Below are 15,611 nucleotides of genomic sequence, written 5' to 3'. Positions count from 1 at the left end.
AAAATAATTTTCTCCAAATTGTACAGAAGTACAGTTTTTCAGCAAATACACTTCCACCAATGGAAATATGACACTCTGAATGAGCTAATTTTTAATTTTTAATTAGGTTATTTATTTTAATTTTTTCCATGTTCTAAGATTAGCCTTCTTGATGCAGCGACACACAGCCGACTAAAGAGACCTTTCTTCTGTTTGGAGAAAGCGATGCAGAACAATACTGGATATTCACCTTCTGTGTGTGTGTGTGTGTGTGTGTGTGTGTGTGTGTGGGTGGGTGGGTGGGTGGGTGGGCGAGCCCCTCTGAGCTGTTCTGAAAGTGAACTTTAAACTTTCACTTTCTGTTGCAGTGGGTAATATATGCCTCCCCAATGGGTGCAGTCCAGCAGTGAAGCTGAGAGCACACAGCACCTTCTATCAACAACCTTGTTCAGGTAACTGATCAATCATGTAAAGTTTGTTATGCAATCAACAATGTTTTCATGCTTTATGGTATTATTAGTATTTTGTAATAAATAGTGCAGTTTGTATCAGTAATTTATATTTTTATTGATTGTTTGTATTCAGTACAGAATAATGAAATGTTATTTGCATCTTCAGTAACATTGATGATCATTGATGAACAAATACCATTTTGTATGCAATATGTAATGTAATGTATAATATAAAGCATAAGGCCGGTTACACACTGGATGCGTCGCGCGAGCGTGGCGTTTCTGTTGCGTCTCAGAAGCGTGGCCGCTGCGTGGATTTTTCTGTGTCCTACACACCAGAAGCGTGTGTGACGCGGCGCTGCTCCTGCTGCTAGGTACAGGGAGGGCTGATCTCGGGACATAGCGCCGACACATTCAAAGTCTGAAAAATGGGCTGTCTGTTTATAACAACTTTGTGTAGCTGTAAAGAGCCTATATAGCCTATCTGATGTTGGACCGTCACTCAGAACACACACTACGTTGTTATTGTAGCCTATCCTACCCTTTATATATAGGCTTGTTCGACGTATGGGGAAAGAGTTGTTAAACATAAATATACGCTACTGATTTGATTAAAGCAAGACAACGTCGGCAGTATTGACTGCAAAATATGTTACAGAATATTTCGTTCTGTATGACAGGTGCAATATTTGAAAATCTTTTCTCTGAATTATTTTATTACATTTATATCTACATTGATGTCAAAACCTAGAGACTTTCAAACATCAAGATGTCATTTATTAATATGCATTCGTGTCTAAATGACATATAAACATATTTCCCTATTCTATTTTGCCTGGAAACGCTTCCAACACGTTCGCGTCTCGCGTGAAAAATAGGCGTTGGTTCTATTTCTAGCAGGCACGCGTCTCAGGCGCGGCTCGAGACGCGCGTGAGATGCGCGTCTCACGCAGGCAGTGTGTAAGCTCTAACCTGTTAACATGGGAGCCGAAATAAAAACGGACACGCCACGCGGCTGAAACGCTCGTGAGACGCTTCCAGTGTGTAACCGGCCTAAGTTGCTGCAGATCTTATTGAGACAGTTGAGAGAAACTCTAGCTGTAATCTGCTGCTGACATTTCCTCTTTTTCTTTCCCAGTGAACTACTCTTCTTGAAGATGTCCGGTAGGCAAACACCAACCGTGTACAACAGTGCATACTTTCTATTAATAGAAATATGGTTCATGAGGACTGATGAATTTTTACTTAATATCTAACTTCATTGATTGTAAGTGGAACAAAGAGCTGCCAGATAAAAAGAAGTCCTTACTTTGTTTTTGATCAGAGTGTTATGAGTATTGAAGTATCTTGATGCTATATAAACCTTGTATATGTGCAGAGTCCATCACTCTGTTGTTGTTGTTTGACATGTTTCATGTGATGTTATGATTTCAAAAGAAAGAAATGAACTTGCCTGAATAAGCATCCAACTAATTTTCCCCTTTTCTTTTTTTCAGACCTTTCTGATAAGAGTAAGTAAAGAAACATTTTGGGTTGTTTTTTTTTGTCAGTCAAATTGAACTTTGAGTCCAGTGGGCTGTTGATTATGAGAATGACATTTTGAGAAAAAGGCAGATTTTTTTTTAATTATAAAAACAAATTAAAGTGGTATTTATTTGAGTTAACATATTGAAATATGAGCTTAGATGTCCCTTATATTCACCTGTTTCACCAAGAAGAAAACACTGTCTGACACATCAGTAATTAAAAGGTTTTAAACCATTGAAACAGTCAGGCTTGATCAACCCAACACATTATAAATAACACTATCACAAGGTCTCTGCGGATGATATCTGTTTAGAAAATGTTAGTTTTGAAATGTTTTTTATAATGTTATTCTCAAGTACATCTATTTTTTTCAAATATCTTCTTTGAGATTAACTGTAGCGTCTCTTTGTTTGTAACCCATGCAGTAGTGAAAGGAGATCTAGCGATTGGTACAGGCAGGAATCAGATGATGATCGACACCATTGACCGGCCCGGTAAAGCTTTTGCTGCCGGTACCTATGCTGGTGCCGGGAAATTCGAAGATCTATCTGAGGAGGAAACTGGAGTGTACGCTGGTGCAGGAATTGGCCACGCTCGTGCTGAATGGAGCCTTTTTGATGCAGAGGCCAAAGGGCCCAACGCCAGCGCAGGGGCTGAAATCTCTAGGGCAGCGGGTGTCAGAGCCATAGCCAAGGCAGAACTGGCCAGTGCTTCAGCCTCTGCAGGTCCAGTAAAAGCCACACTTGGTCTGTCAGCCGACACTGGCATCGGTGTTGGTCCTTCAGGTGTAGAGGCAAAGGTGCTGGGAACTGGCTTCTCCATCGGTCGTACTATGGGCATTTCTGTGTTTGGCTCTGGGTTTGAAATTAAATTATGGTAGACTGTGGCTTTGTGGGCGCTTGGGTAGCTAAGTTGGTAGAGCGTGCACCCATATGTAGAGTTTTTTCCTCGACGAAGAGGCCCAGGGTTGAATTTCGACCTGTCTTCCCACCTGGAATCTCCATAGACAGTATGGGAATTGCATGTTGCACGGCGTTCGACACTGTGGCTTTGTTCCAAACACAGCTCTTTGTGAGTGTGTGTTGTCTTAGGACAACAATGAAACGATGAAAGCACTTGAAATGTGCAGCATTATAAATGAAACTGGTTCTGACATTTCCAATCTCCACCGAGATATCTTTATTATGTCCTGTATTAATGTCACTGCATATATATCTAACATTTGAACATGATGAAGTGGTTTTTCCGTATCTGCTGCTTTAAAAAAAAAATGCACATAGGAGAAAATACAGCAGTCTTTGTCATACTGAAAATAAAGTGCAGAAAAAAGATGATTGTACCATTGCCATTACTGATTTGTCCCTGCTGCTATAACATTATGCAATTTGTGTGAATTATTTGTGTGATGATTGTATTAATGCTGGCTTTTCAACAAACAGCCCCTCAGGAATAATAAAGATGATCTTACATTATCAGATGCCAGCATTGCCTCGATTGTTCCATTTGCTGCCAACAACTTGGCATGTGAGAAGGACATGTAATGCTAAACATAACAACTTAACCTTGCATGTGACATTTCTTAAACCATCAAGGAGTTTTGTTTCAAAATGCTTTAAATGGTCAGTTTAGCTGTTAAGTTTCTAAAATGTCTCCTACCAAAACCAAAATTAAGCCTAAACCATGTGATTTTCCAACACTATAGCCGACTTTATTAACTTCATTAGCCACAAATGGAACAGAAAGGGACCGGTTTTCACTGTTTGGAAATTTGATAAAGCTATCAAGTTTTAGAGGTAGATTACCCTTGGCTTTGGACATACACTTAATATCGAACACTGCATTTATCAGATTATATGGTGATAAACATAAAATATTTTGCTTTCTTCGATCTTCGTCTATTACTTGCAAAAGGTGTCACCTCACTGCGATGGTTGTATTACTGTGATGCTGGCTTTACAACAAATTGCTCCTTCAGCAATTTCCTGCCAACAACGGCATGTGCCTTACCTTGCGTGTAACATTAACATTTTTGTTTCGAAATGCTTTCTAATCAGAATTGTTTGTACTAATCACACACACACACACACATGCACACACGCGCACACACACACACACACACACACACACGTGCACACACGTGCACACACACACACACACACACACACACGCGCACACACGCACACACACGCATACACACACACACACGCACACGCACGCACACGCACGCACACACACACACACACACACACACACACACACTGCGCACACTGCGCACACACTCACACACATGAAACTGAAAACAGTTCATTAAGTAAGACAGTAACTGCTATCCTTTAACTGCTTTTTAATGGTTTCATTATCATTCATTTCAAAGGTTATTTCTGCAGGACTGACAAATACAGTAAGTGAAAGTAAAAACCTACTTCAGGGAAATTGTAGCTTTTACAATAAGCCTGTATCTGCAGTAGTAGTATGTGCATTAGCATGAAAGCATTTGCTATGTTGCACTCAACACAAACTACAGCTGAGGATGATGGGAATGTCTTTAGTTTTGCAGATATATGTTCGCAAACCAAAGTGTTGGAGCTGGTGAATATATAATCTGTAATATTGTGAGAAGTACAAATCAACAGCCATTTCACCATTCTGCCCTCTGGACGCAGGTACAGGACCCTGAGGTGCAAGACAGTTGTCCATGGCAAAAGTTTGGTGCCTGCAGCCACAGCAGCCCTAAACAAGAGACCCAGAGAAAACACATCTCTGCCACTCTGTGTTATCTGTCTGTGTTATTTCCCTATATAATGACATTCTATTACAGTTTTTGTCCGTTGCTTGAACACATTTTGCAAAACTTTGCTCATTGTGCCAAAACTCTACACACAAGTTAACATGACACAACACTGGGAAATATACCATTCACATCTGGGTCAAATTGAAACTCTACTATCAAAACCTAACATTCCTTTGTCAAAATGTAACTCTGATGACAAAATGACACATACTTGCATCATATGCATATACTTTCAGATCAGGGGGAACACACTAGTCTACTTTATATAAAACACTGCAGTCTTTGATTTTCACTGTTTATTCAGAAGGCATATTTTCAGGAGGCACATTTTCAAACAACCAAAAAAGCAAATAGGCCTACTCAATAATGTACATTACAGCACTGTACATTGCAGTAACATGAATTCAGATGAAGCAAAAAAAAAAGATAATAATAATAATAGAAAAAACACTATACTGTAAACACAGAAAATCATGGCAATTGTGCATATGTGGGCTTATGGATCCCGCCGTCTGTTGGGGTCTGGCCACAGGACCTCATCGACATCGCAAGCAATGTCTTCTCCCGCTAGGCACCGGGGAAAATATCCCCTTGCATGTCGAAACCATCCATGGATTGCTGTCACCTGAATGTCGCTGCAGGCCTGTTCCATTGCCTGCAGAAGAGGCATGCGGGCATGTGGTTGGCGGTCATATACACGCCATCTCCAAGCTGAAAAGAATTCCTCTATAGGGTTTAAAAATGGGGGCAAGTATACCACTTTAAATTGATTGTGGTTGGTGAACCAGGCTTGGACCAGAGCAGCCCGATGGAAACTGACATTATCCCATACCACCACAAACCTGGGCTGATCTGGTCTGTTCTGTTCTGTACAACTATATTATGGAGAGCATCTAGAAATGTGAGTATATGTTGGCTATTGTATGGACCTAGTTTTGCATGATGTTGCAGAAGCCCTCGAAGGCTTACATTACGACCCCGTCGTCTTGTTTTGCTCAGGTCGAATCCAGCTTCATCAATGAAAATGAATTCATGAGGCTGTGCAGCTCCATCCATGGCCAAGATTCTCTGTAACAAAAAAAACAAAACATAGTACTGTACTACAGTGCTACACATACAGAACCCTCACCCCATCACACAGGTACCTGTGTAGCTCTCCGAATGGATCCATGTGGTACTGATATGGTACATATTCAGCTGCTACTGGATTTCACCAATACTGTATTGTAAATGTAAAGGACAGTTACACTTACCCATACATATTCAGCTCGAAGTCCTTTGACTTTGAGAGTTGTTCCTCTCAAATGGGACCCTGTGTAGCTGCTTCATGGTGATGTTGTGTTTTGCATGCGTCTGATGGTGGTGATGCTCACATGGTTTATGTTGTTGAACACTTGCCTGTCTGCAAATATTTTCTGTCGTAGCTGGTGGAGACGGATGGCATTGTCTGCCCTCACTAGGTCCACAACAGCAAGTTCCTGCTGTTGTGTGAACAGGCGTTGGCGTCCTCCCCCAGAAGGTCTTCTAGTCATTCTAGAGAAATACAAACACAAATTGTCATCGGTTTGCTTCTTTTTCTTACTGTACTTTACTGTATATACTGTATCATCCACTGTACTGAAACATCTTACAGTATTTCACAATTGCTAAGTCACATTTCTTGAAACCTTCACCCATATTCTCAAAACTTTAAACACAAAACCCAGTCTTTAAACTACATTCACAAAACCCCTGACTCTTCTGGCAAAATCAAACACTTGCCTCAAAACCATTTGATCTGTGCTCAAAATCAAACAATGCTTTCAAAACATAAACACAGCCAGTCAATATATAAACACTCATCAGCATTCATTAGACACTACATCAAAAAATTGAAAACACAGCGTCCAGGGCATGTAGTTACAGAGAAAAAATGTTTATTGCATATAGAAAATAATTTTGCCATAAATAAAAGTAAATAATTCACAACTCAGTACAGCAAATATATTGCATACTGTAAGTACTGTAAGTACTGCAAGTAATACAGTATTGAATTTCTGTATTTTCAGCATGAAAATAAAGTAAGCCCAAAGAACAAAGACAACTCTAAATGAAAAGCGTATTACACAAAATATTGTGCAATTGCAAAATCAAAGTCAATGAGAGAATCATTCTGCCTCAGCATCCCGTCTTTGTGCTGGGTCCGGCCAGAGGACTTCGTCCACATCACATGCAATGTTGTCCCTTCCTATAGGCAACGGGGGAAGAACCCTCTCGTGTGCCGGATCCAGCCTTGACAACACTCCACACCTATGTCACCACAGGCCAATTCCATTGCCTGTAAAATATTTACCCTTGTATATGGGTTACGGTCATAGACCTTCCATCGCCACGCAGAGAAAAACTCTTCTATTGGGTTGAGGAAAGGGCTGTATGGTGAAAGGCAAACATTCACGAATCGCTGGTTGATGTTGAACCACTCACATATTCGGACACCAAGGTGAAAGCTGACATTGTCCCAAACCACAACATAGACAGGATGCACTGCCTGCTGATGATCCTGCTGCTCACGTTCAAACAAAACATCCCGAAGACAACCCAGAAATGTAAGAAGATGGTCAGTGTTATATGGCCCCAGGTTTGCATGATGGTGGAGAACCCCCCCCCATTACTTATGGCTGCACATAAGGTGACATTGCCACCACGCTGGCCAGGGACTTCCACAATGGCATGTTGGCCAATTATGTTCTAGCCTCTCCTTCTCCTCTTCGCCAGATTGAACCCTGCTTCATCTACAAAAATATATTCATGGGGCCTTTCCATGGAATCCATTTCAAACACCCTCTATATATAAAAGAGATAAATAAATAGTTTAGTAAGTGTTACAGAAAGACATACTTCTGCAAAAGTGTATGTATATGCACTCCTGATTTACATACACTACAATATAGTGCAGTTACAGTAACAGTATAGGACAATAACTGTAGGCTAGAAACTTGTACTGTAAGCATCGGTGCTGTATGTGTACACTTACTTGCACATACTGATATCGTAGATCTTTGACCCTTTCTGAATTGCGCTCAAAGGGTACTCTGTACACTTGCTTCATGCGTACCCTGTTGCGATGGAGGACAAGGGCAATGGTAGAAAGGCTGACACTGTTGATTCCTTCAAAGTTTACATTGTCTTCTACAACTCTTTGCGGTATTTCACGCAGTCGGATGGCATTGTTTTGACGGACCATATCAACAATGAGAGCCTCTTGCTGTTGGGAGAACAAAGGAGTCCTTCCACCCTCATTTGGTAGTCTTGCAATTCTACGAAAGGGAAAATGCTCTTACAAATGTATACATACAGAAACAATAGTAATGGACATCACATTCATATGTAAAATGTATTGTAAATCTTTTTTTCTTTTTTCCCCAGTCCCCTTTCTATTGACAAACTGATGTACTATATCAAATGTATACAGTAAACTTTCAGTCGCACAAATTAGAAAAACAATACATTTACCTGTTCTCTTCTCTGAATGTCCTGATTATGGTGGCCACAGAGAATCTGGTCAAATTGGGTTGTACTCTTTGTCCTGCTTCCCTCATTGTCATTCCATGAACAAGAACATGGTCTATCACAGTTGCCTGAATTTGATCTGAAATTACTATTCTTGGTCTTGCTCTTCGTTGTCCTTGTACTCTTCCTCCTCGTCCACCACCTCTTACACGAACTCTTCCTCCTCTGCCTCTCACATTGTTTCCATCCATTGTGGTATCAACATTCAACGTACCTGGGCCACCTGTGTACTCTGAACTGGCTTATATTCTAGACAACTGATTTGATCACATCATCAGAAACAAGTGTGAACAATTTTGAGTTGTTGTGTGTAAACGATGACAGCTGTGTTGTAGTTGTGTTTAACTTTTGCCACATGTATTTACCATTTTGCAACACAGTGCAAAATGTGTTTTAGTGAGTGAGAATGTGTTTAGAGTTTTGCAAAAGGAGTGGATGAGATTTGCAAACAGTGTCTTAACTACCTGAACTTGTTTAAGGTTTTGCCTACAAAGTGACTGATTCGACAAATGGGTTTAGGCCACTGAGCATTGGGTTCAGAGAATGGGGTTTAGTGTTTTAGCAATTGTGAAATACTGTAATATAAGTAATCATGGTATGTTTCACAAAAACTACCACTTTGGCTGCAAAAGGAGCATTAGCACCCTGCAATACCCTGTACACGTGATGTAGTAATGTGATATACTGTAGTACAGTGCTGTAAATACCATCTGAGTAGAGTAGAAGGTAGAGAGGTGAAGACATACCTGTTTTCTAGTCGGAATGTTCTTATTACAGATGCCACTGTGAAGCGGCTTAGATGTGTGTGGACTCTCTGCCCAGCTTCCCTCATAGTCAGGCCATGGTTGATGACATGGTCCACCAAAGTTGCTCTTATATCATCAGAAATAGGGGTCCGTGCATGGCCTCTTCGACCTTGACCTTGTCCTCCTCCTCCTCCTCCTCTTCCTCTTCCTCTTGCTCTCTTGTTGAACTTTTTTCAAGAACTTTGCAAGCATGGATGAAGGGAGACTCCATCCATGCTTGCAAAGTTCTTGAAATGGCTAAACTGAGGGCTTTTTGTAACTGGCTGATTGGTGTTCAGTTTTGCAAGTAAGTGTCTTCATGTGTGTATTTGAGTGGTTGCAATTACCCAATGTGTTTTGTATTTTGGATACATGTGTTTTCCAAATGGCACCCTGAGATTTCATTTTTGAACGAAGTGTCTTATGTATGAAATAGAGTGTAATATGCAGGACCAAGTGTGTTGCATAAAGGAGTAAGTGTGTTGCAGAATTGCAACTAGAGCAAAGCAGCGCTTTTGTTTAAGGTATGGGTACATGTGTTTGAGGTATGGTAACAAAAGCTTCAAGTTGTGTTACTTTAGTCTAAGCATGGGTCTTTAGTGTTCAAGCAACGGGCAAAAACTGTAATGACAATAGTTCATCATTTCATCATAAAGTCAGTGCACCATGTTCTTTTACTGGATACTATGTTGAAAGTTTCTAATTTATTATATAATTGCTTAAAGCATTTAAACAAGGTTTTGTGTTGGAGTTTGTAACATTCCAAAATCTTAATTTTATGGAAGAGGATTAGGGCCACATGTGAAAAGAAATGATTGAGTTCTGAGATTAAAGTCAGAATTATTTAATCTCAGAACTCAAATACATTTTTCACATGTGGCCCTAATCCTCTTCCGTATAATTTTGACTTTTTGATTTTCATTTTCACTGTAAATGCAACACTGTCAGTTACATCAGTTATTTTATACCATTGATACAGTCAGGCTTGATCAACCCAACACATTATAAAGAAGTAGCCTATAGTATATCAGAAGGTCTCTGTGGATATCTGTTTGAAAAAATATTATTTGTGAAATATTTGTTTTTAAATTTCATTCATAGTACATCTTTTTTTTTTCAAATATCATTTTGGATATGATAGTGTGTCTTTGTTTGTAACTCATGCAGTTATGAAAAGAGATCTTCAGTTTGGTACAGACAGGAGCAACTGGCCTGATGAAGATTGTACTGGTGGTGCGTACACTGGTGCTGGGACAGTTGCAGATCCTCAGGGGGTTGGATGGTATGCTGGGGCAGGATTGGGACACTCTCAAAGTGAAAGTGGCGATACTGTTTCTCAAATCAAAGGGCCCATTGTCAGCGCAGGAGCCCAAATCTCTGACGAAGGTGTCTTGTGCGCACCAGAAAGCATCTCGTGCACACCAGAATTTTTTTTTCTTCCCCTTTTTACACATCTACATTCATCTGACAGCTGGAGTTACTTTACAGATTAAGATGGACGTATTAAATATGATAATGTGCAGAAGAATAGACTACCAAACAGTATACAAAATAATTAAAAAGAGCTCCACCTCCACCAGCTGTAACATTAAAATGCTGCTTATGTGTTAAAGCATCAGGAGCGTTTTTCATCGTTTGAGAATATGATAAAGTTATAATATTAGATTTTTTGGAGGGAGATAAACAACCCCTGAGAGTATATTGGGTTTACACTTAATGTTCAACCCTGCTTTCATCACAATTATACTGTGATAAACATATAAAAGATATTGCTGCCTTGGATCTTTGTTCATTGTTTGCAAAAAGAGTCATATAAAGTTTATTAACTGGATTAAAGAACGGTCCTTACCTCTACCTCTGGAAAATATGACTTACATTATCATTATGAGATAAACAATCTGTTTGAAAAAATTTGGGGACCTTTGACACAGTATGTAGAATGTAGATTTGAGTAATGTCATTAATGTGACATTTGTTCTGTATTACTGGTCACTCTTTTGAACAGAGAGCAAAAGTGTAAAAATCACATAACATATTTATAATCTTGTGAAAGGCAGATAGAGGAGGAGAAAGAGTTTGATGGTAACAGATTTCCTCCACAGAAAACACACAGATGGACAACAACATGTAAAACTAATTCAACTATGTGTTATATTTGTTTAAAGAAAACCACACAGGACAACTCTCTCCTGAGTGAGAGAAGAAGCTGGATAACACAGATCAAAAACAACTTCACAAAAAACTAAATAATTTAAAAATAAAAGTTAGCGTTTTTTTCCAGCGGTATTTAAGTACTTCCACTTGTGGACATTTGACACTGAATGAGCTCATGTATGACTTATCTGAAGTGATTCAGCTTATTTCTTTATTTACAAGTTCTAAGATTAGCCTCCACGATCTAAAGAAACAGACAATATCAACCGTATGTGTGTGTGTGTGTGTGTGTGTGTGTGTGTGTGTGTGCGCGTTTCCTAAGTTCCAGTCTTTCTCCCGGTGGGAGTTTCTGTGTTCCTGGTTTCTACTTGTGTTGATGTTCAATTGATGTAAGTGATTTGAAATAATATCAAATATATTGGAGAAATAATCTGTTCATTACTGTTTTTTCAAATCACTTTGCTACTAATTTCAGAACCTTGATGTCATTTTTCAAAACTCTAGACACGAAACTCAAAACGGTCATCACTTGTAACACAGGCTGTCCAATGTTCAAAACATTGCATTGTGCATTACAGTTTTTCTCATTTGCTAAGACACACTAAATGAAACTGGGATCCGCTTTATCTTCATCATCACATTATTAGCACAGCAGAAGTCTTCTCTTGCAAATGTTTTAACACTTTTTCATTTGTTACACACATTTTTCACACCCTTTGTCAAAACAGTTACCACAGATCTCATTGAAAGACCCCGAACTCTATTGGATTCACTGTGGTGAACAAAAGGAAAACATCTATTCACAGCTGATAGAAAGTACTTGCATAATTAGAAAACTCTATGCACCTGTGTGAAACTCATTTGCACAACTCTTCAATCAGCAATCAGTCCTCATCCATCTATAAAAGATGCCACCTCTGTGTTGCTATTTGCAAGCATGGATCAAAGAGGCCATAGAGTAAGAGGCCATGACAGAGGGGCCAGAGGAAGAGGAGCCCGTATGCGTGGTGGAGGCCATGGCAGAGGGGCCAGAGGAAGAGGAGCCCGTATGCGTGGTGGAGGAGCTGCAGCAGCAAGAGGACAAAATCGAGCTCAAGTTTCAAATGAAATTATTATCAACAATTATTGACCATGTCATCAATCATGGCTTGTCCTTTAGAGAGGCTGGACAAAGGGTCCAGCCCATTCTGACTCGGAGCACTGTGGCATCTATTGTCAGGCTTTTTCGGAATGAGAACAGGTAATTCACAGTGTTACTGTAATGTATACCACTGTGTATTTCAGCTTTACTGTATTGCCCTGTTAGCAGAACAAACTGTGTCTACAGTAATGCAGATGTTTTATCAATCCCATTTATGTGACTGTCATACAGTAATGTCAATTTTGACATGCTTTTTGCTTTTACTTTATAGGATCCACACATTACCACACACTGGTGGCAGAGGAAAGATATTTAGTATTGAACAGGAGTCTGCCATTGTAGATATGGTAGTGGCAAACAATGCAATCAGACTGCGTGAAATCCAGGCAGCAGTAATTGCAGATCAGGGAGCATTTAGAAATATAAACAGTGTGAGTTTGGCAACTATAGATCGAGTCCTTAAACGCCACCATGTCAGAATGAAGCAGCTGTACCGAGTTCCATTTCAAAGAAACTCTGACATCGTAAAGGAGGCACGATTCCAGTATGTGCAGGTACAGATTTTGTTATTGTAATACCTTGTTTACCATAGTTACATGCAACTGGAATACTGTAATTTGCTTTATGAATTTGTTCTTTTTCTTAGAGAATAATGGAGCTTGAAGCTGAGGGGGCACATCACAAATTCATTTTTGTGGATGAAGCCGGCTTCAACCTCTGTAAAGTGAGGAGACGCGGGAGGAACGTCATTGGGCAGAGGGCCACTGTCACAGTGCCAGGTCAGAGGGGTGCCAATATCACCATGTGTGCTGCCATCTCCAATGATGGGGTCCTTTGCCACATACCAACCATTGGCCCATACAATACAGAACGCCTCATCACATTTCTTGATTCATTGAAAGAAATACTGATTCCACCCGAAGAGAGAGGGCTGTTGAGGCCTGGCATGACTCTGTATGTCATAATTTGGGACAATGTGGCTTTCCATCACTCTCGCCTTGTGAACGAATGGTTTGCAGCACAGCCTCGTATTATGATGCACTTCCTTCCTGCATACTCCCCTTTTCTGAACCCAATCGAGGAGTTCTTCTCTGCTTGGAGGTGGAAGGTGTATGATCACCGGCCATATGAGCAGATGCCCCTCCTGGAGGCAATGAATGCTGGTTGCCTGGCAATAGGTGCAGAGGACTGCCAGGGATGGATGCGCCACGCAAGGAGGTATTTCCCTCGGTGCATTGCAAGGGAAAACATTCAATGCGATGTTGATGAGAACCTGTGGCATAATCGTCAAGAACGAATGGACTAAATGTGAAAGATAAAATATATCTTTTTTTTTTTTAAAGGTATTACCACCCATAAGTTTCCTCAAAGCAAAAAGCATGTCAAAATTGACATTACTGTATGACAGTCACATAAATGGGATTGATAAAACATCTGCATTACTGTAGACACAGTTTGATCTGCTAACAGGGCAATACAGTAAAGCTGAAATACACAGTGGTATACATTACAGTAACACTGTGAATTACCTGTTCTCATTCCGAAAAAGCCTGACAATAGATGCCACAGTGCTCCGAGTCAGAATGGGCTGGACCCTTTGTCCAGCCTCTCTAAAGGACAAGCCATGATTGATGACATGGTCAATAATTGTTGCCCGAATTTCATTTGAAACTTGAGCTCGATTTTAATAGCAACACAGAGGTGGCATCTTTTATAGATGGATGAGGACTGATTGCTGATTGAAGAGTTGTGCAAATTAGTTTCACACAGGTGCATAGAGTTTTCTAATTATGCAAGTACTTTCTATCAGCTGTGAATAGATGTTTTCCTTTTGTTCACCACAGTGAATCTAATAGAGTTCGGGGTCTTTCAATGAGATCTGTGGTAACTGTTTTGACAAAGGGTGTAAAAAATGTGTGAAACAAATGAAAAAGTGTTAAAACATTTGCAAGAGAAGACTTCTGCTGTGCTAATAATGTGATGATGAAGATAAAGCGGATCCCAATTTCATTTAGTGTGTCTTAGCAAATGAGAAAAACTGTAAATATTGTAATACAAAATAGGTGATACATGTTTCATTATGGTACTACATACAAATACATCCCTGTAAAAGTACTGCAGTAGTAGAGTGAATACTACAGACCAATGTGGTAGGAGTATATTATATATATATATATATATTTTTTTTTTTTTAACCTTTATTTATCCAGGTAAGTCGATTGAGAACGAATTCTCATTTGCAATGACAACCTATATATATATACAGTACTTTATATATAAAGTATATATCTCAATCATCAGTAACGAGTTGGCAGAATTGGACAAGCAATTCCAAGGGCCTGCATCCATACAGTGCAGTACTGTCAATACTGTAAATAGTCTGGAAAGGTGGTACATGGGACCATAGAAACAGTGTCTGATAAACAGTAGTACATTACAGTAAAGAATGATGATGAAATATTACATCCATAGATAATGTAGTCTAATTGGTCCATGCGCCACGCTAACTGGTGACAATGAATCTTGTTATCTTGAAACTTTCATGATCTAAACATTGTATATTGTTTGTCTGTTTCCATACAACTATGCATTAAGAGTAATGCAACAGTTACTTATCATTTTGAGCAGTTATATCGATTGATAGTTAGATGATTGTAATGAAATGAATAGACAATCATCTGAAATGTAATGTGTGAATTGCCTTTTGAAATGGTAGTATTTTGATGTTAAGTTGTATCATATTGAACAGGTAATCTTTGTTAAATGAACAAATTATCTTAGGTTTATGTGTATTGTATCCAAGCAATTGAAACAAGTGTTAGAGTTTTGAAAAATGTGCATTTTGATCATTGGTTGTGAGTTTGGTGTCTAGAGTTTTGAAAAAATACGTCAAGGTTCTGAAATTAGTGCCAAAGTGATTGTAAAAAACTGTAAGGTAAACCCAATATGCTCAGTTACATTATTGACATGGATTTATTACAGCGTGTTTCAAAGGTACCATACACTGGAATGACAGTTACAGCTGACAGTTTAGGCCTCTAGAAGCAAAAGTAAAAACTTCAGGGAAATTGCAGGTTTTACAATAAATGTGTGTGTGTGTGTGTGTGTGTGTGTGTGTGTGTGTGTGTGTGTGTGTGTGTGTGCGTTTCCTAAGTTCCAGTCTTTTTCCTATTGTGAGTTTCTGTGTTCCTGGTTTGTCCCTGTTGTTTTGGATGTTCTACTTGTTACCTGCG

The 15,611-nt window shown here is 39.5% G+C and overlaps 1 protein-coding gene across 1 annotated transcript; it reads left to right on the top strand.

The window, feature by feature from the left end:
• The first annotated feature begins 12,851 nt into the window (after positions 1 to 12,851).
• On the top strand, positions 12,852 to 13,703 carry LOC116059284. Its single transcript, XM_031312262.2, has 2 exons — positions 12,852 to 12,932; positions 13,025 to 13,703. Exons 1-2 carry the CDS (start codon positions 12,858 to 12,860, stop codon positions 13,682 to 13,684), a joined length of 735 nt encoding a protein of 244 aa, XP_031168122.1. The 5' UTR covers positions 12,852 to 12,857; the 3' UTR covers positions 13,685 to 13,703.
• Positions 13,704 to 15,611: the final 1,908 nt, after the last annotated feature.

This window comes from Sander lucioperca, chromosome 12 (assembly GCF_008315115.2).
Source record: "Sander lucioperca isolate FBNREF2018 chromosome 12, SLUC_FBN_1.2, whole genome shotgun sequence".
Classification (NCBI taxonomy): Eukaryota; Metazoa; Chordata; class Actinopteri; order Perciformes; family Percidae; genus Sander; species Sander lucioperca.
The sequence above is the reverse complement of the archived record's forward strand: the minus strand, read 5'-3'. Positions and strand labels throughout refer to the sequence as shown.

Bases quoted from the DNA above. Each gene is read 5' to 3' on its own strand.
- LOC116059284 (XM_031312262.2), top strand. From the start codon at position 12,858: ATGAAGCAGCTGTACCGAGTTCCATTTCAAAGAAACTCTGACATCGTA. The intron at 12,933-13,024 runs GTACAGATTTTG...TCTTTTTCTTAG, and splicing joins CACGATTCCAGTATGTGCAG to AGAATAATGGAGCTTGAAGC.